Source organism: Miniopterus schreibersii (genome assembly GCF_964146895.1).
Source record: "Miniopterus schreibersii genome assembly, chromosome: 10".
Lineage (NCBI taxonomy): Eukaryota > Metazoa > Chordata > Mammalia > Chiroptera > Miniopteridae > Miniopterus > Miniopterus schreibersii.
In genome coordinates this window covers 40,400,922-40,426,298 of record NC_138110.1, presented here as the reverse complement: position 1 = coordinate 40,426,298, position 25,377 = coordinate 40,400,922, and the positions used below count along the sequence as shown (strand labels likewise).

Here is a 25,377-nt window from a genome sequence, read left to right as displayed (position 1 = left end):
ATCATAACTTAATTGTAAAACCTAGAACAATAAAGTTCCTAAAAGGAAAGAACACCTTCAACAACCTGTGGGCAGGCAAAAATTTCTTGGACAGACTACAAAAGATAATAATTATTTTTAAAAACTTAATATACGGTCTCTGTTAAAAGGTATCATAAAGAAAATAAACAGGCAAGCCAAGGAACGGAAAATATTTTCACTACATATTTCTGCCACAGAATTTGTATCCAGAATATATACAGAACTTCTACAAATCAATCTTAAAAAGATAAGCAACCCAATTAAAAAAAGGGCAAAAGACTTGGAGACACTTAAGAAAAAATATACAAATGGCCAATAATCACATGAAAAGATTCTTGGCATAATAAGTCATGAAAAAAATACAAATTAAAACAATGAGATAGCATTTCATATCCATTAGAACAGAAAAAAATCAAAGGCTGGCAACACCAAATGCTGAAGATGTGGAGCATCTGAAACTCAAATTACTGGTGAGTATAAAATAGTATAACCATTTTTGAAAACTATTTGGTAAATTTTTTAAAAAGATTAAACACGGATCTACTCTATGGCTCAAGATTCCACTCCTAAAGTCCCCAAAAGGAATGTTCATAGCAGTCTAATTTATAATAGTCCCAAGTTGGAAGCAACCTAAATGTCAACAGAACAATAAATGAACAAATTGAGATATATTCATTCAATAGAATATTACTCAGCAATAACAACAAAAAAGACAACTGCTACACACATCAAAACCCTATGCTGAGTGCAAGAAACCAGACACAAAAGGGTGTATACTGTATAATTCCATTTATATTAAGCTGTAGAATAGGCAAAATTAATCTCAGTGATAGAATTCAGAACTTCACCCGAAGATATTTTTTCCATTGCTTTTCAGACAGAGTGGAAGGGAGGGAGGGAGAAAGAGAGCGAGATCGAGAGACAGACAGACAGACAGACACATTGATTGGCTCCCTCCCACATGCACCCTGACTGACCCAGTCAAGGATCGAGCCTGCAACCGGGGTATGAGGTACATGCTCCCTGACCAGAATGGAACCTGAGACCCTTCAGTCCACGGGCTGACACTCTAACCACTGAGCCAAACTGGCTAGAACAGAATTCAGATTTTTTTTTTTAATGTTTTTATTGACTTTAGAGAGAGAGGAAGGGAGAGAGAGAGAGAAACATCAATAGACTGCCTTCTGCACACCCCCTACTGGGGATTCAGCCCAAAACTCAGGCATGTGCCCTGACCAGGAACTGAACTGGACACCTTTTGGTACATGGGAAAACACTCAACCAACTGAGAGCAACACCGGCCACGGCCAGATTTTTTTTTTCTGAGTAGGGGCAAAGGTGAGCTTTCTAGGATGATTGAAATGTTTTTTTATCTTGTCTTGCTTGGGTGGTGACTACATGGGTGTTTATAATTACAAAAGCCAATGAACAGAACATTTAAGAGGTATACGTTTTACTATATGAAAATCATGAAAAGGTAAAATAAAAATGACCTCTCATTGATCTAAAAGTACTTAACTTAGTTGAAAGATGTCACTTATATTATTGTTTAAGTACTATCCATATAAGTGATCATTTAAATTTTCATGACTAATGCTTTTTTTAAAAAAATAGAAATAAAAATATCAGTACTCTGGTATTTGCTCAATTCTTTTTATATTGTAACTATAAATGGCTTCACAAATGTTTAATTCCAATGGCAATACTTCATTTTAAGTTTTTATTTCTCTTGAATAGCATCCACTACACTTTACTTTAAATTTATATTTTGTTGCATATGTTTTACCTTTTCTACTACTAGTCTGTAAACTCCTTAAATATTAAACTGTCTTAATCATCTTTATTCAATCTACAGCACCTGTTCTAGTAAAAGCAGCAGTACTAAGAAATGGCTTTAGAAGGAATACAAGGAAAATAATCTAAGCTTATTATTACCAGCCTCTTTGGCCTGCTATTAAAAAAGAACAGATACATTTATATTTCCTTTTTAAAAATGACCACATAATCGCCCAGCCGGGCGTGGCTCAGTGGTTGAGCGTCAACCTAAGATCCAGGCGATCAGGGTTCGATTCTCGGTCAGGGCACATGCCCGGGTTGTGGGCTGCAGCCGATCAATGGTTCTCTCATCATTGATGTTTCTCTCTCTCTCTCTCCCTCTCCCTTCCTCTCTCTGAAATCAATAAAGATATATTAAAAAAAAAAAAAGACCACATAATCATATACATTTTGAGATGCTTTGTGAACTTAAAAGCAGTAAAAATTGAAATTATAACTTTGCATTAAATCTTACTTAAGCAAAATGTGCCCGGGCCGGGAGGCTCAGTTGGTTGGAACATCTTCCCGTACACCAAAAGATTTCAGATTAGATCCCTGGGCAGAGTGTACAGGAGGCAACCCATGGATGTTTCTCACATGGATATTTCTTTCTCTCTCTCAAGTCAATAAACATATCTTAGGGTGATAATTAACACACACACACACACACACATATATATATACTCTTTAGAATACATAAATCAGGAATGCAAAATTTTCCCTCTCACATTTTGCTAAAATAATATTTAATGTAAAGTTATTATTTAAATTTAAGAAAAAAGAAAAGTAGATAACATTTTTAAATAAAATATAAACTAAATTGTAAGTCTAAAAATAATTGATTATCATATGTTAATACTCAATTGACTTAAAATTCAATCAAAGGCAACTTACTCTATGTCCAATACCATAGATGGATTGGATTGCTCCTTATCTTGTTCATCATTATAAAACAAAATTTTTTTGCTGCTTACCACAACATACTGAAATGAGAAAAAAGGGGGAAGAGGTATAAGAGCAATATTAACTTGGTTTAAAGTAACAGGCATAATATCTGGCATTTATATCTAAATTATATTGTATTAATCTAAAATCAATGCTAATAATAGGGCAGTTAATACAAGTCATATGCTTTAAAAGTAAATATGTAACAAAATATCAACTAGAAAACAATGAGGCATATGGTACCTGTTTCTTCCAGCCATATCGTTTGATATTTCCTCTATTTGGTATTGAAAGCCAACCTTCAATTCTTGACTCTAGGAGAAAAAGAATATATAGTATTCAGTCTTAAATCATAACAAAAGGAAGAGCTATTACAAGTTGTCTGACAGCATGCAGTAACAGGCATTTGAACACAGCTAAATGAATAAGTGCTATAATTTGCTCTTTCATGCTTCAATCACACAAATCAACTTTAACAGCCATACAAAGATTGCAGAAAAAAATTCCAAGCCACTTTTCCCGTAAAATTAACATTTAGTACTCAATTATAAAAGTATGAAGTAACAACAATACCCTTAAGAGCCAGGCAAGACTGGAATGGACTGCAGCTTAAATGGGATATGATACAGAAGACTTTAAATATCATTTAACATCCATATAAAAATACTTAGCAAAAAAAAATATTATGCAGTAAGTGGAACAAATCAGAGCCATGATTTACACAAGAGAGAGCAAGCAAAAGTACAGAAGTGTCCTATTACTCACAGAAGATAAGAATAGAAGATAAATAAATAAGGAATGCAGGCAGAATCAACTAGATATAAAGAATAAGAGACAAGCATTTTATTTGTTTTCTCAGTACAATATTCTGATAAACTTTTTGATGACTTTTTGGTGAAACACCCATAATAAAACTTTCCACATTTAGTTGGACTTAATCCTAGTGGTAAGTCCAATTACAGTTCTTATTAAACTAAAAAGGTGTTTGTGGTACCGGAATGTAATAAATAGCAAAAGAACACAAAATTCAGTTGGTCAACCATTAATATTTTAACCAGTATGTACATATCAGAAATTCTAGACTAATTTAATCAAGGCATTTTATAGTAATTATTACTACTGTTTAAATATAATTAATGTTTATTAGAAATACTTGGGAGAAAAAGATGATTCCATTAGAAATGGTTATTTTATATCAGGTTAAAAATAAGAGTAGTTAATTGTTTTTATATCTATTTTATATTTGAAACACAAAAGAATGGAAAAGTAACCAAATTTAAAATACAATACTATAATGTGACAGATTACACTATGGCTCAAATCATGATCTAATCAGAATATATATATTGCCCTCTCCATGTAAAATCTGTAAAACAGCTCAGTCTTACAGTAAAAGTAACAAGAGATACATTTACTAAACATTTATTTTTGCAAGTGCTTTACAAGTAATAGCTCATCTAAAAAATTTGTATAATCCCATGAATACAGGATATTATATTCCTAGAAATACAGAATAGGATAGGTTCTACTATCATCTTCCATTTACAAATGAAGAGGCTGAGAGTTAGCAAGGGGAACAGACTTGCCTAAGAGTATTCTATCAGTAAATGTCAAAGCTCTAGGATTCACCCAGCCAGTCTAATTTCTGAATTTATGTTCCTAGAGCACAATACTGGTCTGAATCGGGGGTCATGTTCTTCTTGTTCCAACTTCTTCCATGTACTTAATATTCTTTGCTTTTGTTATTCCCTTTCACCTAAATTGCACTTGTTGTTATAGAGAAAATAATGAGAAACTTCAGCTCAAAATGATTCCCGTCTTCTAGCTTTTCTCTTAACTGCTGTTATTTAGTCCATCAATAATTATTTTGTCTCCTTAAGTAGTTTCTTGGTAAATTTTGAGAGTGCAGGGACCATATCCTAACACTTTCATATACCCCACTGCATCTGATACACAGAGTGGGCACTTGGTAACTATTTGCTGATTGTTTTGCAATTCTGCTTTTAAAATATTAGCCAATTAAGTCATTCTCTGTAAATAATGGTTACAATTTAATAACCAAAGTGCAGTTTTATATTAAATAACATACAGAAGGCCGGTGATCATTCACAAATATTCTCTTACAAAAGCAAAGAAGTTATTGCTAGAAAAATTCCCCTCCAGTGTGCCAAAAATTGCACCTCTCACTATTTTTTTTTTTTTAAATATGTCTTTACTGATTTCAGAGAGAGCTTTTCAGAGTTGGGAAATTTAAGAGGAGAAATGTAATCTAGTTAATGACAAAATACCCACTAAGATTATAGAAGCTGAAGATCTAATATACTTGATAATTAAGACTTTTTATATTAAATGATGAAATCTAAGAGAAATAATGAAAGTCATACATCAGTTCATCCACTCAACTACTTAAAAAACCATTTTATTGAACTAAAAATGTGATCCATATTCCACAAGGCCTTTAACTGTTGAGTAAACATATTCTATTTAAAGTCCTCTTTTTTTTAGTCTGTAGTTGCATCTAGTAAATGGTAGGTTTAATACAGATTTTCAATTTACTAGCAAAATATCTGACAAAGAGAGGTAAAATAACACTGATAAAGACTATCCATTAATTTCTACCTCTAATATGAAAATCAAAGGTACAACACTGTAGAGATCTTTATAAGTTTTAAGACTAAGAATACAGTAATAGAGAAAGAGGTACCTTAACTAGTTTCCTTTTATAGCAATGGAAAATGGCCACCAGTACTTTTAATTTTTTTCCCTCTTGGTTTGGACTTTGAAAACCTTAAAAACACAATCTCTGAATATCACCGCTATTTTAAGTGATATACTCAGCATAAAGCCAGGAGAAACGTTTTAAAATCTCTTTGCTGACTGACTCTGAAGTGGATTTGTTAGATGGGGATTCTGAAATCTAAATGGATTCCTAACCTAAGTCTGCCAATCAAACCATCTGATGATCCTTTGATTTTAGCCTTCCTAAATAAGCCAGGATAGAAGATAAAATTCATTACCTTACTCTTTTTATTTTTGTTTATTTATTTTTGAAACCACACCCAAGGACATGCTTTTTATTGATTTTAGAGAGAGAGAAACATCGATGTGAGAATGAAACATCCATTGGTTGCATCCCACAAGCACCCCGACGGGATCAAACCCACAACCTGGGTATGTGCCCTGACTGGGAATTGAACCCTTGACCTTTCGGTGTAAGGGATGATGCTCCAACCAACTGAGCCACATCAGGAGAGCTCACTGTCCCTTTTAGAAATCCCCCAAACTCATCTTTCAATTCAAATCTTCTAAATAGATTAGTCTCTCAAATGTGTAACCTAATGCAAAGAAAACCAAGGCACACATACTAAGACATCATAAACAAAGTTAAAGGGAAATGAGTGGAATAAAGACAAAAAACAAACAAACAAACAAAAACAACTGGTCAGGATATTTAACCTACACTAAATTCAATTCAACAATGAAAAGAGCCCCAACCGGTGTGGCTCAGTGGTTGAGTATTGATCCATGAACAAAGAGGTCACAGTTTGATTCCCGGTCAGGGCACATGCCTGGATTGCGGGCTCAATCCCCAGTAGGCGGCGTGCAGGAGGCAGCTAATCGATGATGTTTCTCATCGATGTTTCTATCTCTCTCTCCCTCTCCCTTCCTCTCTAAAAAAATCAATAAAAATATATTTTTGTAAAAAAGTCAGCAACAATGAAAAGAATGTAGCCAAACACCTCTAAAAGTCACCTCTTACTAATGAGTAAGTCCAAGTTTAGAAAGATGTTCAAACAACAGCTGAAGCAAGAGATTCCTTTTAAATCCAAAGTGATTCTCTGATGAGAATCTGCACCTATAAGTTTCTCAATAGCCAGGAGGTTTCAGAGAGCCAAAAACAAGAAAACAGAAGAAATTCCTTGACCATTGGAATAAGAAATATTCATTCCCTGCCCTAGCCTTCCCAGATATCTGATTATGAGCTAGCAAAAGCTACAAAAGAATGAGGGCAGGTGGTATACAAATAAGAGTTGAATTTGCTTCCCACTTTGAGTCCCACTTCTTGGCCAAGAAAGATAACACAAAATTTTCTAAGTAGTTTATCAGGTTTCTTATATCAAGTAGTACCAGTTAAAATAAAATCCTTATAATATCAAACATGTTGCTTCATAAATATCTTTGTATTCATGTATTATTCAGGAAATATACTAACTAAAATATATTTTCAAGTTTATGACCACGTAAACAAAACTTCCAAACCTTGAACTAAGAATGTATAGTATGTCAAATGTGTGTGTGTGTGTATATATATGTATGTCTTTAAAATTTATAATGCATGTTTTAATACACACATATATATATATACACAATACATATATAACCTATTTACTTCATTTATAATTTGAACCTATAATATGTGTGTTGATCATCTCTTTTAAAAATACATGTGCTACAGCTTGTACTACATTTAACCCAAGAAGAAGCTGTGTTTATTTTTTAAATGATTTTCCACTGGAGAAAACAGGACATAGAAAAAAAGTCTGAAATCCCAGCAATGCACTTCGGCCTTTACTTGACTCCCTGCCCCATGTCCACATCTCCTAACCCTTTTTATCTACTTCCCTAAAATTGAAACTTAAAGTCTGATTAAAGTTTATCACTACTACATTAGGTACGCTTCTATATAGAGTTGATGTGGTTCCGATTAAGTACAGTTCTTAGTTTTAGCATAAAAATACATAAAACATTAAAGATGTGCTACTCATGAAACATACAGTTTTCTCTTAACTAGTGAGAGGTACTGCGGCATCTTTAACTTTCACCATGAAGTTAGGCTGCTCAAAATAGGTTCAGAAAGTTCTTCAGATTTCTATTCAGATAGAGCCTCTCAGATCTATAGCCTAAGATTGCTTATGATTGATTTTATTCCATAAAATACACTAAGTATAAAAGGATCAAGAGACTTTGGCGATCAGAAATATAAATTGCTTCTTAAGGATCCAAGGACAAAATGACAAGAAGTAGGATACCAAAGGAAAGAAATATACATTAATTCCCATGACATTTAAGCAAACTTGAATGAAGCAATAAAAATATTCTTACCTGGAAGGTTTCCATCAGTTTCATCAGCACTAGGAAAACTAGCAACACTCGTAGAATCCGAAAGGTCCAAAAGTTTAGCACGCAATTGCTCGATATCACTCTCTTTGCTAGCCAACTGCATCTGAAGCTCATTCCTATGTGTACATTCTTCTACCAATTGCTATGTTTGAAAAATACCAAGATAATATAATGAGTCAAGAATAAATTTCCAACATTAAGAAATTAAAAATTAATGGAAATATAAATATATAATCTAAAGTGGCTAAAGCTAAAACTTTACTGAACACTTCATGAATGTTTACCACCACAGATTTTAATATAACTATAAAAATGCAAGTTCTCTTCCTCAGGAATACATTGCTTGGATACACTCCTTTTCTCCTTGCTTTAAATGTTTTTTGTTTGTTTGTTTTTAATACAAGGCATTAAAAAACAAAAAAGTAAATACTTGTTAAGACAACAGAAAATGCTTTTTGGGGGGCTCCAAACAAAATAGTTTAAAGGGTACAGAAAGCCTCTCAGTATGGTAAGATTTCTAAAAGACAGAGTCAATGCTTGGATCTAGGTCTAAGACCAGAGACCATGTTCTCAATTTTGTGCTATTAACAACCAAGGAAGTATCCAAAAATTAAGTATGACATTCTGATTTCAAAAAAATGAGGAGAAGGCCTGAGGGTAGGGTGGATGCGCGGTGGAGGGGATCAATGGGGGGAAAAGGGGACATCTGTAATACTTTCAACAATAAAGATAAATTTTTAAAAACAAAAAAGGAAAAGTGAGTCCTGATTAGAAAAAATAAACATACCAAATACACAAAATATAGCTCCAATATACCAAAACCTCTATCCCAGCTATAGTTACTATAATACGAGCCATATCTCAACTTCAGTCTAAAACCAAAGAGCAGATGCTAATGGATAAAAATTACTCAAAATGTAACGGTTAACAGGCAACAAGGCATCTTTCTAGTTTTCAAGATCATGGTTCATATTAGAATAATAATAAAATTGTGAAGAGTATAAATCAAAATATGAATTTCTATATGAAAAATATAATCTAAATAAGATTACTAGATAATAGGTATATATAGTAATAACAATTTAAGAAAATAACCCTACATGTGCACACATACACAAACCTTACCGCTTGCATGTCATTCAGTTCCTTCTGATGTTTCACTACCATCTGGTTGAATTTCTCTCTTTCTTGGTTGAGTTCCAGCTGTAGCTTTCGATTTTCCTTTTCTTTCTTCCTCAAATCCTGTGTATTAGCTTTCTTTCTATCAATTTTAAAATCTTTTCGATTCATTATTTCTGCCAACTTGTTAACAGCCTATTCAAATATTAAAATATTATTAGTAAGAACTACAGTGTAGCCATTCAATTTAAATTTCCACTAAAAATGTATTTTCTTCAAAATCAGGAAGCAGGACTTTTTTGTGCATAAAAATTAGAATAACCTAATGAAGGTTGGGACGTGATAACTGGTAGCACAAGTTACAGCTTTATTCAAATATAAGAACCAGACAAGCTTGCAAAAGTCATTTATCATTCAACAATTATTCAGCACTTATTATACTGTATGTAGGTACTCTGCTAGGTAATAGATATAAAGACAGTAAATACAGATATGCCCCAAAGGCATTCTAGTCTGGTGGAGGAGACAGACAAGCAAGCATTACAGCAGAGTGGTAGGTAAGAAGAGGCATGTAAGGGTGCTATAGGAGCAGTACCTAACTGAGAGTTGGTGAAGTAGGGAAGGCTTCCTCAAGGACCTGCATATGTGTCCACATGTTTCTTAAGAGACAAAGAGAAGTTGGATAAGCAAAAAAAAAAAAAAAAAAAAAAAAAGGTATAAAGGAAGGGAGGCAAAGATGGCATTACAATAAGAGGAAACAGTACATGGGCAAAAAGGCCCCAGATAATTTTTTTCCCTTTGGACAAGTACGAAAGTAGGAGGACAGGGCAACATGAGCAGGCTACACTGAAAAACTTTTGAAAGTGAAAGGAAATGTAAATATAGTTGAGGGTAACATCTTTTATCAAAAGGGAAAAATATATTCAAAAGGAAAGCTGTTAAAAAGCGTGTGAAATTAGCTACAGAAATGTAAAACATAACTCATGGTATACTTGTTCCATAAGTAACGTTAAAAAAGAAATCAGAGGTTTTCCATTAAGACAGAAAAAAGCCCTAACCACCATCATTTCCACATAGATTATGTCCCATCTAGGATGAGGAGCCCTTGAATAATTTTTTAATGCAGTAAACGCTTACTTCATTAAATTCATAAATGCGTATGTGTTTTTTCTAATAGTAAATGTAACATATTACAAGAAAAATCAAAGACAGAGATATATTATGAAGAAAGTAAGAAGCCCTTGTAATATCATCCCCTCAAAGACCACGTCTGCTAAAGCCTTTTCTTTCACTCTGCTGGGTGTATAGCCTTCTAGACATTTCCCTATGTATATAATAAGTAGATTACCTACATATTTAAATTCAAATGGAATCATGCTATACATTCTGTGGTGCAATATGCTTTTTTATTTAATACTATTTCATATATCATGGAAATACTATTTCCCCATGTCATTACATGTAAATGTACTTCATTTAATTTCAATGGCTCCTTTATATTCCACTGTATGGATGTATCATTATCAATAGTTCATTAATGGGTGGTTGGATTATCTTTATTTTTTCACTATTAAAGTATATAAACAAACTTTCCCTATGTTCTTGCCAAAGCTGAGTATGATTTCATTTATTTATTTATTTTTAGTATGATTTCATTTAAATCTGCCCATTTGACTGTCAAAAAGATACCTCATTTTAATTTCTATTTTATTATTGTGGTTGAGCTTTTAAAAAATCTTTACTGTTTCTTTTACTGATTTTAGAGGGAGAAGAAGGGAAAGGGATAGAGAGATAGACACATCAATTGGCTGCCTCCTGCATGCCCCCCACTGGTGATCGAGCCCAAATCCCAGGCATGTGCCCTAACCAGGAATCGAACCGGTGACCTCTTGGTTCATGGGTCGACATTCAAACACTGAGCAACACCAGCCAGGTATTGTTTCTTTTTCTCTCAAATGTCCCCTCTTTTTTTCACTTGAATTGTCTTTTTCTTATTTGAAGATGCTCTTTATATATTTATCTACATTTGCTGTAAATGTTCTTCCTAGTTTGTTTTCTTTCAACTTAATGTTGTTTTGGGCTCCACAGACCTACATTTTCATGTAATAAATGTCAACCTTTTTCCTTATGCTCTCTGTTTTGGTATAAAGGTTAGTAAAGGATTTTCAACAAATACGTACATTTGTGGAAGATTAATTGCAACATAAAGAATTACTCAGAGGGAATGAGGATTCGTGGTAGAAAATATTTATTTTACTGTAAAAATCAACTGAGGGCCTAGCTGATTTGGCTTAGTGGTTAGAGCACTGGCCTTGGGACTGAAGGGCCCCCCAGGTTTGATTCCAGCCAAGGGCACATACCTTGGTTGCAGGCTCGATCCCCAGCCCCAGTCAGGGGCTCAAGGGGGAGGCAACCAATCAATGTGTCTCTCTCACATCAATGTTTCTCTTTCTCTCTCTCTCTGAAAAGCAATGGGAAAAATATCCTCAGGTGAGGATAAAAAAAAAAAAAAAATCAACTGAGGTACACAGTACCTTATGAAGAATTTAAACCATCGGATATCTTCGTAAAATGACAAGATACCAAGTTTTAGTGTGAAAAAATCTGATCTAGCTGCATCATTAAATACAAAACAAAATGATATATCCACCCCTATAGTTCCTTATTTATTCCCAATTCTTCTCTCGTGGCTTCAGCCAATGTTTTCTCTTCATTAAGTTTCCAACTGTCAATTAGAGGTCTTCTATACAATCAAAAACATATTCTTACTAGTCAAATGACTAAACTAGATTTCTTAACTCAACTGAAATCCTATTTCCTAAATACATCTTTTAAATTTAATGAAGAAAGACTATTACGTTTTTTGTTCCAATGAAAAGCTTGAATCTTATAACTTCATTTTAAGAAAAAGTGCACAAAAAGCAAATATTAATTTATGAATATTCAATACTCAAATACAAACATGGAAAAGGCTGAGCACATGTACCTGTGTTTTAAGTGTTCGTTCTGTATTAATATTCTTTTCAAAGGCAGCCTTAAGATTACTGATCTCCTCCTCTTTCTTCAGTTTATACTCTGTCAACAAATTATATAAAATGTTACTGCAAGGCATTATTTTAATCTCTGCACTCCAAATCAGCAATGTCCTTATCAAATCAGTATATACTACCAAGGAACTTTCAATAACTTCATTAAGATATTTTTCTCAGTTTTACTGAGGTGTAATTGACAAAAGTGTAAGATATTTAAAGTATACAACGTCACAATCTGATATACGGGGTGGGCAAAAGAAGATTTACAATTGTAATACAAATAAATAATACAATAATAAATAATAATACAAGAATAAACTCTGTTTCGCATACTCACAACTGTAAACCTACTTTTGTCCACCCCATATATACATTGTGAAAAGATTCTCCCCTTCCATCACCTCACAGATTTACCTTATTTATTTTTTTAAGGGTGAGAATATTTAAGTTATAGTAAGATAATTCTTAAGGCTAGTTGTTAACATATGAAAACAAATATTTTGAAAACCTAACAAATAATATAAACAGCTAAAGATTTACTCTGAACTAATTTAACATTATGCTTTTAAAAAAACCAAAAACCTGCATACCTTCCTCTGATTTCCTCATTTTATCAGTTAGCTCTTCATTTTCTTTTCTTAGTAAGTCAACATCTTTGGTTAGCATGCTGTTCATTTCCTCGAGCTAAACAAAGCACACAAAAGTTTAAGCTATAATCTCTTTGCTAGTCTTATATTTAAAGCAATAACCTTTAAAAAAATACTTTCCTTTTTCCATAGATGAAAACAGGTCTGACACTGCTTAACTATACAAATGCCTGGTTTTCAGTTTAAAATATGACTATAATTAAATTATTTTTTTAAAACCAATTGTTAGCTTCCACAAATCATTTCAGTGTGTGTGTATGCACGCACACATACATACATATACATATGAATAAAAGGGAAAAAATGTAATAAAAAGAGAACTGGACTAGAAACTAGAAAATTTCCTTTTAGTTTTCTAGCTCTGTGATCCTTAGCAAGTCACAATCTTTCTGAGTCTCAGTTTCTTCATCTGAAGGATAATGAACATGACAATTAAAAATGTTTGATTGATTACTTTTAGTAAGGTACTTATTCATCACTCTACGTATATTATTTAATTTAATCTTCATAAGAATCCTGTGTAGTAGTATTGTTATTTCTATTTTATAGATGAAGAATCTGAGGCTTGGAGAAGTTAAAGCAAACTGCCAAGACTATGTCACTTCTAAGGGACAAAGCTGTGATGTGAACCCAGGTCTGCTCACACCAGAGCACTTGATAGTGGCTTCAAAAGAAGAAAAACCTCTCTAACTCCCCTTTCTAAACCCATGATCTATTTCAGACTATAAATTTAAGGAATAGGTAACTGTCTGTAGTACTAGTTTTTCTATAATGGATTTATATATATCCACAAAAAATTCCTCATCCCAAAATAGTTTTTCTGAATTTTAGAGAATTCTGGCCATAAAATCAGTTCCAATGTATTAATATAATACAGCAAATAAATTTAAGCATTTCTTCACATAAAATATATTAAGATCTATAGCCAGGAGGAGGAAAAAACCCAATACAATGAATAAAATTTCAATTCTTAAAAACCATTTTAAATTACATAAACTGTTTTATACATGAAGACATATTGACCATTGTATACAAGTAAATATGCATGCACACACATTTACCCCCTAAACTTTAAGTTGTAACCTATTTTGATTTAAAATTTTAAGTCATGTAACTTACCTGACTATCACCACTTACCCGACTAAGAGTGTGATCTTTATCTGTAATCTCTTGTCTATTTCTTGAAGCAGCTTTCTTGCTTTCTTGGGTCAATTCAAAGTACTGTTCTTCTAAAAGCCCTCGAGCCAACTGCTCAGATTCAGCTTTTGTTTCTGCTAGATCCAACTGAGTAACAAGAGTCTCTCTGCAATACATTTATAAGAGAAGTGAATACAAATTCAGTTCATTCTTCCAACTTAACCATATATGTAAAAGCACAATTTACAACTTCTTCACTCTTGCACAGTGACTGCCATGAACATCCTCATGGTTGATGAAGTCATGTGAACTGGTATGTCTTCTCTCACAGGGTGACTGAGCTCAAAATCATCTCTTCAAGAACCTGAGATTTAGCACATCTTATACCCATCTACCATTACAGAGCCTGAGCCATTGTTGTTGTTTTTTTAATTGACTTTTTAGAGACGGAGGAAGGGTGAGAGAAAGAGAGAGAAACATCGATGTGAGAGATACATCAATTAGTTGCCTCCCGTAGGTGCCCCGACCAGGGATCAAACCCACAACCTAGGTGTGTGCCCTGACTAAGAATCGAACCTCTGACCTTCCGGTGCATAGGATGATGTTCCAACCAACTAAGCCACACCAGCCAGAGCAAGCCTGAGCCATTCTTTTTTTTTTTCTTTTTTTTTAATATATCTTTATTGATTTCAGAGAGAGGAAAGGAGAGGGAGAGAGAGAGATAGAAACATAAATGATGAGAGAGTCATTGATCGGCTGCCTCCTGCATGCCCCCAACTGGGGGTTGAGCCCGCAACCCGGGCATGTGCCCTGACCGGGAACCGAACCCCGATAACCTGGATCCTAGGTCAACGCTCAACCGCTGAGCCACATCCGGCCGGGCCTGAGCCATTCTTAATTTAAACAATAAATGCAGTTTATGCTTGTTAGTTAAAAATACTGAAATGATAAATATACTTTTCTTAATGCTTAGAATAAACTTTGAATCCATTAGCAACTTTTTATTAAATATAAGTTCTCCCTTTGAAAAACTATAAAAGTATACATCAGGCTCAATAAATGTTTGCCAATGAATACTTCCCACCTGTTTTATACTAAAGGAGTGATGCAAATAGAATTTTCTGTCTCAGACCTAAAGAGAGAAACATACTATAATAACTACAAAAAAAAAAAAAAGAGAAAGAGAGCGAATATTCATTCATTTGTTCAACAAGTATTTATCTGAATGCTGCCATGTGCCAAACACTGTTACAGGGATCAAGATATGTAGCAGTAATACAGCTGCTGGCCTCAGAAAGCATACATTACTGAGGTGACACAGAAAATTTACAAAAATGAAGTAATATACAGTATGCCAGAGAATAATTTTAAAAAGAAATGGTAGAATGTGGTTGCTACATAAAATGCGGTCACTATTTTATATAGGATGATCAAAGAGTCGTTACCGCTAAGCTGCAATTGAGAAGATATATGAAATAAGAGAGTAAGCCATGTGCTATCTGGGAATACAGTGTTTGGGCAGAGGAAACACCTAATAACAAATGCCCTAAGGTTAGTCTGAAAGAAGTTAATGTAAGTAGAATGAGAGCCAGGGGAAAGCTGTGAGAGACATAGCAAGAGAAGGGGGTGGTGGGTGGTGGGGAGAAGAACAGGCATTATAAGGCTTTCTAAAAACAATATAAGGACATTGGCTTTTTTCCTAAGTATCCTAAGTTTTAAAAATTCTGGCTGCTGTATTAAGATCAGACACTAGGGGGACAATGGCAAAAACAGGGATACCAGTTAGGAAAGTACTGAAATAATTAAGATTGGAAATGAGCCTGGCCTGTGTAGCTCAGCGGTTGAGCATCGACTTATGATCCAGGAGATCGAGGTTTGATTCCTGGTCAAGGCACATGACACGGTTGTGGGCTCAATCCCCAGCAGGAAGCATGCAGGAGGCAGCAGATCAATGACTCTCTCTCATCACTGACTGTTCCTCTCTCTCTCTCCCCCTCTCCCTTCCTCTCTCTGAAATCAAGAAAAACATTTAAAAAAAATATATATATATATATATATATATAGGAAATGACCTTTTGGATCACATTGGTAAATGGTACAAATGAACTGATCGGATTCTAGACACATACACACACACACACACACACATATATTTATATGTGAGAGATAGATGGAAATATCAATGATGAGAGTCATTGATCAGCTGCCTCCTGTACACCCTCTACTGGGGATCGAGCCCGAAACCCAGGTATGTACGCTGATTGGGAATCGAACCTTGATCTCCTGGAATACAGGTCGATGCTCAACCGCTGAGTCATGCTGGCCGGGCCTAGACATACTTTTTAGTTATAATTAGAAGACTTTATTGATGGACTGCATGTAGTAACTTAAAAGAAAAGAGTCTAGGATGGTTTCAAGTTTTTGACTGAAATAACTGGGAATAATAAAATTGCTAATACTGAAATGGAAAAGACAAGGAGGAGCAGGTTGGTAAGGTGAAGGAATCAGGAATTTTCTCTAGACATGTTACATATGAGATGCTTATTAAACACTCAAGTGGAGATGTCAAATAGACAGCTGAATATACAAGCCTAGAATTCAGGGGAGAATATACTAGTACACTAATGCTATTTAAAGTTTTGAGGCTGGATAAGAACAAGTAGGGAGTGTTCCCTTGGGCCCTCCAAACTTTAAAAGTCTCAGAGATGGGAAGGGACAAAGGAGCAAAGGAGGTTGAGAAACAGTAGCCAGTTCAATAAGACGAAAATATTGCGTGATATCACAAAGCCAAATGAAGAACTTTTGTCAAGAGAGTAATCAACTATGTCGACTACTGCTGTTAAATAAGATAAAGACTGAGAATTGACTATTGTCTTTAACTTTAGGAAGTCCCCAGTGACCTTGAGAAGAGTTATTTTAGTAGAGTGATGAGTAGAATATCTGACTGAAGTGGGATTGAGAGACAATGGGTGAAGAGGGCCTGAAGAGAAATGGTATGTCACTTTCAGGAAGTTTGCTATAAAAGAAAGCAGAAAAATGATACAGTAACCGGATGTGGGTATGCAATTAAGAGGGTTATTTTTTTTAAGGAGATATTTGTCTGTATGTTTATACAACAACAATAGGAATGACTATAGAAAAAAAAAAAATGGGTGTAGGAAAGAGGAGAGAATTACTGGAGTCATATTTGTAAGTAGGTAACAAGGGATGGGATCAAAGGGCTACCTTTAGGTAAAAGCCCATTTTGGCCATTTACATCAATTAAAAGGAAGGCAGGAGTTATAGGTACAGATGTAGATAGGTTAGTAGCTATGTGATGAGGGAGAGTAGATGCTCTCTTACATCTAGGGCCATTTGCTGAGTATGAGGAAAGGTTGTTGAAGATCTGAGGAGAGAGGAGATATATAAAATAGTTGTCCAGAAGAGTAGATGAATTAGTACATTATTAGGTAAAGATAGGAAATATTGCCACTGGTAAGCCTATGAATACCAGGGGTGGTTCTGTGCTATTATTGCAGGGCTTCAGATAGATAACATGTTCTCTTCTGGGGTTACCACTTTGCATCAAATTCAGAATAAAGTATTGAAGTTATATTTTAAAATTCCAGAAAACCTATTTATCCCAAATTACATTTCTATCCCAGGCTGTGAAATTGTGCAAAGAATGAGATGGTTCAGGATAAAATTATCTGCAACTATTTTCATCCAAGCTTTACCACTCTCCACAGGGAAAGATCTGTCTTTACTGACGTTTAAGGCCAATCCCTCACCTTTTTCATCCTTATCTCCTTAAATAAATCGAGTAATTCCCGATTCTTCTAGGTTTTAAGATTATAGGCAAGGGCTCTGTTCTTGTCACTGCTATATTCCAAATGCCCATAAAAGGCTCTGGCCCACAGAAAGTTCTCAGAAATTTTGTTTGAATCAAAGAATAGATGGGCAACCTTTCCCACTCTGATGTCCTTCCCATGACTTATTTAAATATGCTCAAATTTCTGTTGTCTTTAAAAAGAAATGGCTCTCCTTAACCTACTGCTGTATCTCCTTCCCTTAACAACCAAATTTCTTAAATTTTTAATTTAACAAATATTTGTTGGACATCTATAATGTTCTAGGTGCAATTCTAGGTGCTAGGCATATAGCAATGGATTAGAATTAAGAACAAAACATTTGAAAATTCCTTCCTTCATTGAGCTTAAGTTGTGGTAGAAAGAGAAAAACAATCAAGAAAATAAGTAAGCAGCCCAGCCGGGCGTGGCTCAGTGGTTGAGCATTGTCCTAGGATCCAGTAGATCACGGTTCGATTCCCGGTCAGGGCACATGCCGGGGCTCGATCCCCCGTCGGGGGCTTGTAGGAGGCAGCTGATCAATGATGACTCTCATCACTGATGTTTCTCTCTCTCTCTCTCTCTCCCTTCCTCTCTCTGAACTCAATAAAGATATATTAAAAAATAAATAAATAAAAAGACTCAACAAAAAAAGAGAAAATAAGCAAATTCTACAATATAGGAGGTGGGAATAAGTGCTACAGAGGAAAATAAAACAGGAAAGAAAGTATTGAACTGGGCTGCAATATAATGGGTTGGTGTGGAGGACATTTGCAATTTTAAAAAGGGTGTTCAGGGAAGGGTTCTCTGATGACATTTAGACCCAGACCTGAAGAAGGTGAAGGGGCAAGCCATGTATATATTCAAAGAAAACTGTTCTAGGCAGAGGGTAGAGCATGTCCAAAGGCTCTGAGGCAAGAGTGTAACTGACAGGTTTGCTAAATAGTAAGGTCACTGTGGCTGTTGTCTACAGGGTCTCTATTCTACTCTTCCCATTTGTTTCAATCCACTTGAATCTAATATATATTCTCATCATTATTTAGGAACTCACCAAGGTACCTAACAACCTTAAATGTAATGGACAATGTATTTTTCCTTGACCTTTCTGAGTATTTGGCACTTTAAATCACTTTCTCTTTTCTTGAAATACTCTACTCCCTTAATGTTTGTGATACCCTAACTATGGTTTTCTCCTTGTATTACTGGTGACTTCTTACTTTCCCTTCCTCTACCCAATCCTTAAGAGTATAGGAGCTAGCTGTCTGTCCTCAGCCTTTATGTCTCCCAATCATACACTAGGTAGGTGTTACAATTTATTGCCATGGGGGGTCAAATGAGTCCACATAAGTGTCTCCGTATCTCCCTCCAGACACACACATACAAAATAAATTTGTGCTAAGATTTATATAAAAATTAAGATTCTTGGCTTCTCTTGAAAAAACAGATCTTGAAATACTGGGTCAGTGTTACCATGTAGCAACAAGTGGTTAGAACTGAGACATAAACTCATTTTGTTATAATCATTATAACTCACACAATGAATGTACCCATACTTAGATCCAACTAATTTCCACCCAGCTAAATGTATGGTATCACAGGCTCATGAGTTTATAAACTCTGACACAATCACCTTAACAAATTTCATCTATCTTAGTGGTTTCAGTATGCACGGACTGTCAAATCAGCGTCAAGCCCTTATCTTTTCTCTGAGTTCAGAAGCAGTAGACCCAACTGTCTGGTATCCATTTCTCTTTGGACATTCCATAGGCACTCAGATTCAATAGGTCTGAAATGGAAATAATATTGTCTCCCCCATTTTCACAATTTGGCATTCCTTAACTCAGGGACTAGTGTTACCATCAACACAATTGCCCTGGTCAGACACTTGAGAGTAGACCTGAAAATTTCTAACCTTTACTCCCACTCCCCCAAATCTACAAGTCCTACTGTTTCTACTTTCCTATTTTTCCCCATGCACTTGCCTCTTCCTTTACTGTAAACTTCCACTACAATTTTACATCTAGATTATTCCAGTGGCTGTATAAGCGTACTCCCTGTATCCAGCCAGCTTTGACTCACTCCAATCCATTCTCCACTCTAAAGAGTAGAGCTTTCTAAAACACCATCTTGTCAATCCCTAGCTTAGAATTTTCATTCATTCATTCATTCATTCATTCATTCATTCATTCATTCATTCATTTATTGAATACTTATTCTTTGCAAGGCCCTAATCTAGGTGATATAGACACACAACAGAGAACAACAAAAACAAAACTTCCCACTCTTCGATGTTTGATAATTCCAAACAATTTAGCAAGACAGACAAGACACTTTGTAATCTGACTTATTCTCTAGTACTACCTGTCACCAACTGTCTCCCTACCTGTAAACTAAGCCATTTGCTATTGTCCAAATCACAGAATGGCTTTTGCCAATATTACCTCCTTCCCCATATCCCATTCCCTAGTAAATACTTCTGTTTCTTAGTTGCCACCTGGGAAATGTTCTCTGAATCCTATATGGTAAGAGGAGGCATGTTCATCAATATGTTCCAATAGCCCTTTGTCACAGTCATCTACATTAATTTTATGTCTCCAGCCTAGATTCTGAAGCACTGGAAAGTGAAAACCATAGTTTATTAATAATTATATCACTGGCATGAGGTATAGTGATTAGCACAATAGTGATGATCAATATCTTTCTCTGAAATAGATCAAACAAGGGCAAGCAAGTCAATCCTCTGAAATAGTACAGTATGTAGTGGACTGGGTACCCCATCACAGTGCATGCACATAACCTGGGATTGCATATTACATTGGAAACATTATACAAACAACAGCCACAGGCCATACTCTATAATAGGTAGTATATCACCGTCATAGAGACTAACCAGGAAACATAACTTTGTAACTCCCTTAGTCTCAACCTAATGTATTAAGGACCTAAGCACTGAGTGTCAATAGTTGCTAACACCACAAATAGGCAACCAGACATTACAAAGTTATATATGAGGCAGTCTTATCCCCTCTAAAAATCAGATTTGAATCCCATTAGGCCTTCAGATTAGGGATGTCCAATTACATTTTCTACAATGATGGAATGTTCTACATTTGCGCTGTCCAATAATAGGAGACACCAAACAGCTGAAATGTGGCTAGCACATCTGATGAACTAAAGTTTTAATTTTATTTAAATGAATTAAACTTTAAATTTAAATGGCTACATGTGGTTAGTGGCTACCATATTGGACAGCACAGCTCTAGATTTATTTATTTATTTTTAAATCCTCACCCAAGACTATTTTTTCCATTGCTTTTCAGAGATAGTGGAAGGGAAAGAGAAAGAGACACATCAATTAGTCGCCTCTTGCATGCACCCTGATTGACCGGGCTGGGGATCAAGCCTGCAACCGAGGTACGTGCCCTTGGTTGAAATCGAACCTGGGACCCTTCAGTGCACGGCTGATGCTCTAACCACTGAGCCAAACAGGCCAGGGCCAGGTTTAACCACCAATTTGCAGGAAATACAGAGGGAGGATGAAGATATTCAATTAACTATGGAAATGAAGTCAACAAAATCATAACTGAAGAAAATATACGACAAATAATCCAGTTCTTTCAACAAATAACTGTTAGAATACTGGTTACTCTTGTGTTGGGGAGGGAAGAAGATATAATTAGAGAGAGGATACAGTGGAATTCTGCAGTGGAGAGCAAAGTTCCACCTCTTCCATGGGTGGTAGTTACAATGATATTTGTCATATAATTCATAAAACTCCATGTTTTATTATTTTATGTATTTGTTTTCTTCAATAATAAAAGTTAAAATTTCTTTCAAAGGTGGTTTTATGAAAAGAGAATATAACAATGTCAGAAAACTAGTTCCAGTGTCTGTTCTGACGCTATCTAGCTATGAAAAGTTGTTACACTTACACGGCTTTATAAGATTTTCTCTTTCTAAGGCCCTAAGTGCACATGCAATGGAAATTAACCTGCATAACAGGTTAATTTCACGAGGAAGACCTTAAATACCTTTACCTCACATAAAACGACTTGTGAATACAGCATGAACTATTTATATACAAACAGATCTTTGAAAACTAAGAGACCTTTGAAAACAGTGTTAATATATTAAATTATTTCTTCACCATAAAGGTAAACTTTAGTCTAAACCTAGTTTGACTTGTTTTGAAAGTGTAGATGTGCTAGTAATCATGAATTAACCCAACATGATTTACTATACCACTGCCATCAGAATAATAGCACATCTACACTATCTTTAAATTTTAAGAACTTAAGTTTTGTTATAATACTGAGTCTTGTTCTAAAGTAAAATAAACATACTTCTCATTTTGTAGTTCCTGTATTTTCTTTAAATTTTCTCTGTTTTTTTCTTCAATTTCTTCCTTAAGTTCCTTTACCTGGGTTTTATAAAGTGTCTGCAAAACAAGTGATAAAAAATAAAAGTGTTTATAGTGGGTTAGAAACAGTTGGTAGTTTCTTATAAAGTTAAACAACTAACAGATGATCCAACAATTCTACTCCCAAGTATTTAAATAGAATACAAGCTTGGCAACTAAAAGAAACAAACAAAAAGTTCAGAGGCTTCAATAAAGCCTCAAAGCTGTAAATGCTCATCAACGGTAGCAGTAAAAATAACTTGGCCTGCAACAAGCAAGAGTTACAGTGACTTCTTTGGAGAAAAAGCAAAACAGATGCATAAAACACATATAAAACCAAACAGGAAAAATAACTTGAACAATGTATGTATGCAGGCTACTGTAATATGCATACACGAACCACGTGATAATACTGGCACTCTAAGCCACTCGAATTTGCCACCAGGCAGACAGAACCTTTAACAAAGTTTCATGGGTAGCTCTAGAGTTTGATGGCAATTTTGGAAATATTTAGACAAAAATTGTGATTTTTTTTCTTTTTTTTTTGTTATCCTCACTCAAGGATATTTTTTCCATTGATTTTTTTTTTTTTTTTTTTGAGAGAGAGAGTGGAAGGGCCTGGCTGGCTGTGGCTCAGGAACTGAACCTCAACCTAGGATCCTGGAGATTGTGGTTCGATTCCCAGTCAGGGCACAAGCCTAGGTTGCGGGCTCAATCCCCAGTCCAGGGCGTGCAGGAGACAGCTGATCAATGACAACTCTCTCATCATTGATGTTTCTCTCTCTCTTTCTCTCTCTCTGCCTCTCTCTTCCTCTCTCTGAAATCAATAAAGATACATTTAAAAAAAAAAAAGAGAGAGAGAGAATGGAAGGGAGGGGGAAAGACAGAGAGAGAAACATCTATGTGGGAGAGACACATTGACTGGTTGCCTCTCGCATCCACCCTGACCAGGGCCAGGGATCAGGCCTGCAACCGAGGTATGTGCCCTTGACAGGGAATTGAACCCAGGACCCTTCAGTCCAAGGGCCCATGCTCTAACTATTGAGCCAAACTGGTCAGGGCAAAAATGGTCATATCTTTACAACTTAAGAGACTACAAACTCAGATTCAGAAATGAAATGGAGAAATGGAGATATAAAAAGGGAGAAAACCACTTCATAGTCATTTAAGAAAGAATCAGAGTTCACATTAATAATCTAAATATCTTGTTTTAAGTCAGGTTTTGAAAAATGATTCTCACCGAGAAATATTGCTCAGCTTCAAGTTGATCTTGCAGTTCCCGCATCTGTCCCTCATTTCCTCTATATTGTCTTCAGAGAAAAGAGAAAACAGTAAACACATGCTCCTATTTATGGCAGACTTTATATTATTCTTTGTTTCCTAAAGTGGCTAAAATAAAAAAGGTTTACTAAAATGACCTTTGTTTTAAAAAATCATATTTCATTATACAGTATTACTTTACTAATTATATTTGGTTAGGCCATACTGTCTGGTTCCATTTTGCTCCTCATAAAATGATACTATGCAAAGCAGAAGGAACCCTTTTGTAATGAAGGTCACTTTTGGGAGAACATTAATTGTGGATTAATGCAAATTACAAAAATAAAAATTAGTTTTTGGGGTAAATTTTTGTAAGGAAAAGCATTCTTAGGGATACATTTACAATTTCTTATGTAGTGAGTAAACCATTAAAAACAAAGGACATTAAAAATATTTAATATATAATAAAAATAAGTCAGTACTATATATATGGCCAATTAAAAACAAAGCAGGGGTGAGGTGGGTAGAAATGAATAATCAGGTAAGGAAAAAGAAATGAGGAAAATAAACAGACAACTAACTACATATATAGAATACATATATATACACAACTCAAATAGAGAGGAACAGACTCAAAAGGACAGTGACACAAATTTTCAAAGATGAACAAGTCCATCTGCAGCTGCTAGGTTTTCATATTAGATATTAACAGCTTTATATTTTCAACATCTAATAAGGCATATGGTTGATAAAAGGTACACAGTAAATGTTCACTGAATGATGAGTTAATATGGGGAGAAAAAAAACTATAAAACATATTACTTGGTGAGAGTAGTGGATCTAAAAGAAAAAAATTTCACCAGTATAAATACAACAAGATCAAAACTCACAATTTTATCCAAGAATCACTGTGCTATAAATGAAGCTGGAAAAATTAAGCTATTATAACATAAATTTGGAGGAAATAAACAAACATGCTTTATTAAATTTTTGAATATTAAAATATTAAATTTTTGAAGCATGTCCTTATACAAGTTCTGAAAGCAATACTGACACCTTGCTTTGTCTCCATTTCAAGTAAGCAGGTACATCAGATCTCAAAATAGAAGGAGAAAAACGGCACTTTGCATTCTGAGATGAATCAAAGGAAGAAAACAAAACAAACAAATACAGGGTCATCATGTCTAAGTCTAGTCTCTAAAATAAACCTTGGACAGTTCCTGTAAGGTACTGAATCTGTAAAAAAAAAAGTCATCCCCGATTTTTGTAATTCAAATGTGAAAAAAGATGACTTTTGTGGACATAAAAAATCATGAGAAAACTGTGGTTTTTTTCAACCAAAAACAGACCTCCTGTAAAGAAGTAGCCTTGATAATCTCCTTTTTCCTTCCTTTAAATGCCAGTATTTTTTAATTTAATTAAGCCTGTCATTCCAAACTTTCTTTGCAAATAAATTATTTTGTTTCTAAATGCTTTTTTAAGTCTTCTTTCCACAAATTCTAAGTATGTAATCTATATACACATAAAATAACAAACTCATAAAGCAATGTTGAATACCAAAAAAAAAAATCAAGAATGTTATTTTTGACACTTACTTTGTAAGCTGAGCTAACTCAAATTCTAATAATCTCTTTGCTTCCAGTAAAGTATTTATTTCCTGTTTCATCTGCTTTTCTAGACCTTTTAAATTGTCTGCCTCAAATGCTTGAGTCTTCAATTCATTCTGTAACAACAGTCTCTTATTTGATTCCTGCTCCAACTGCAGAGTGAGATTCTTAACCTATGAATGAGAAAAATGATTGGGATCTTAAATCTCTTTAAATTTATTAGACATTATTTGAAAGAATATGAATCAAATCTCAAGTACATTATAATGTCTTACATGCCTTACACAAATAAAGAATATCAGTATTCTATAGAGTCTCCATTATTTTATGTTTATTACCGTAAAATTCACTATTAAGTCAAATTAATTCCCCAATTTCAGATGAGATTATAGGGAAAAAATTTTGGTTTCTTTCTACTCTAACCTGTATGGAAATTCTGGAGTAGAA

The 25,377-nt window shown here is 34.7% G+C and overlaps 1 protein-coding gene across 2 annotated transcripts in view; it reads right to left on the bottom strand.

The window, feature by feature from the left end:
• The window catches only part of ROCK1 (Rho associated coiled-coil containing protein kinase 1), a 136,835-nt gene that overhangs the window by 5,102 nt on the left and 106,356 nt on the right, over positions 1–25,377 (bottom strand). For both annotated transcript variants that reach the window (XM_081150060.1, XM_081150061.1), the window contains 10 exons: positions 24,919–25,103; positions 23,304–23,373; positions 22,008–22,102; positions 13,838–14,003; positions 12,644–12,737; positions 12,008–12,096; positions 9,028–9,216; positions 7,885–8,044; positions 3,025–3,095; positions 2,731–2,819 (listed from right to left, as the gene is read on the bottom strand). In XM_081150060.1, the coding sequence (XP_081006186.1) occupies positions 2,731–2,819; positions 3,025–3,095; positions 7,885–8,044; positions 9,028–9,216; positions 12,008–12,096; positions 12,644–12,737; positions 13,838–14,003; positions 22,008–22,102; positions 23,304–23,373; positions 24,919–25,103 (1,208 nt within the window). The remainder of the gene's footprint in view (positions 1–2,730; positions 2,820–3,024; positions 3,096–7,884; positions 8,045–9,027; positions 9,217–12,007; positions 12,097–12,643; positions 12,738–13,837; positions 14,004–22,007; positions 22,103–23,303; positions 23,374–24,918; positions 25,104–25,377) is intronic.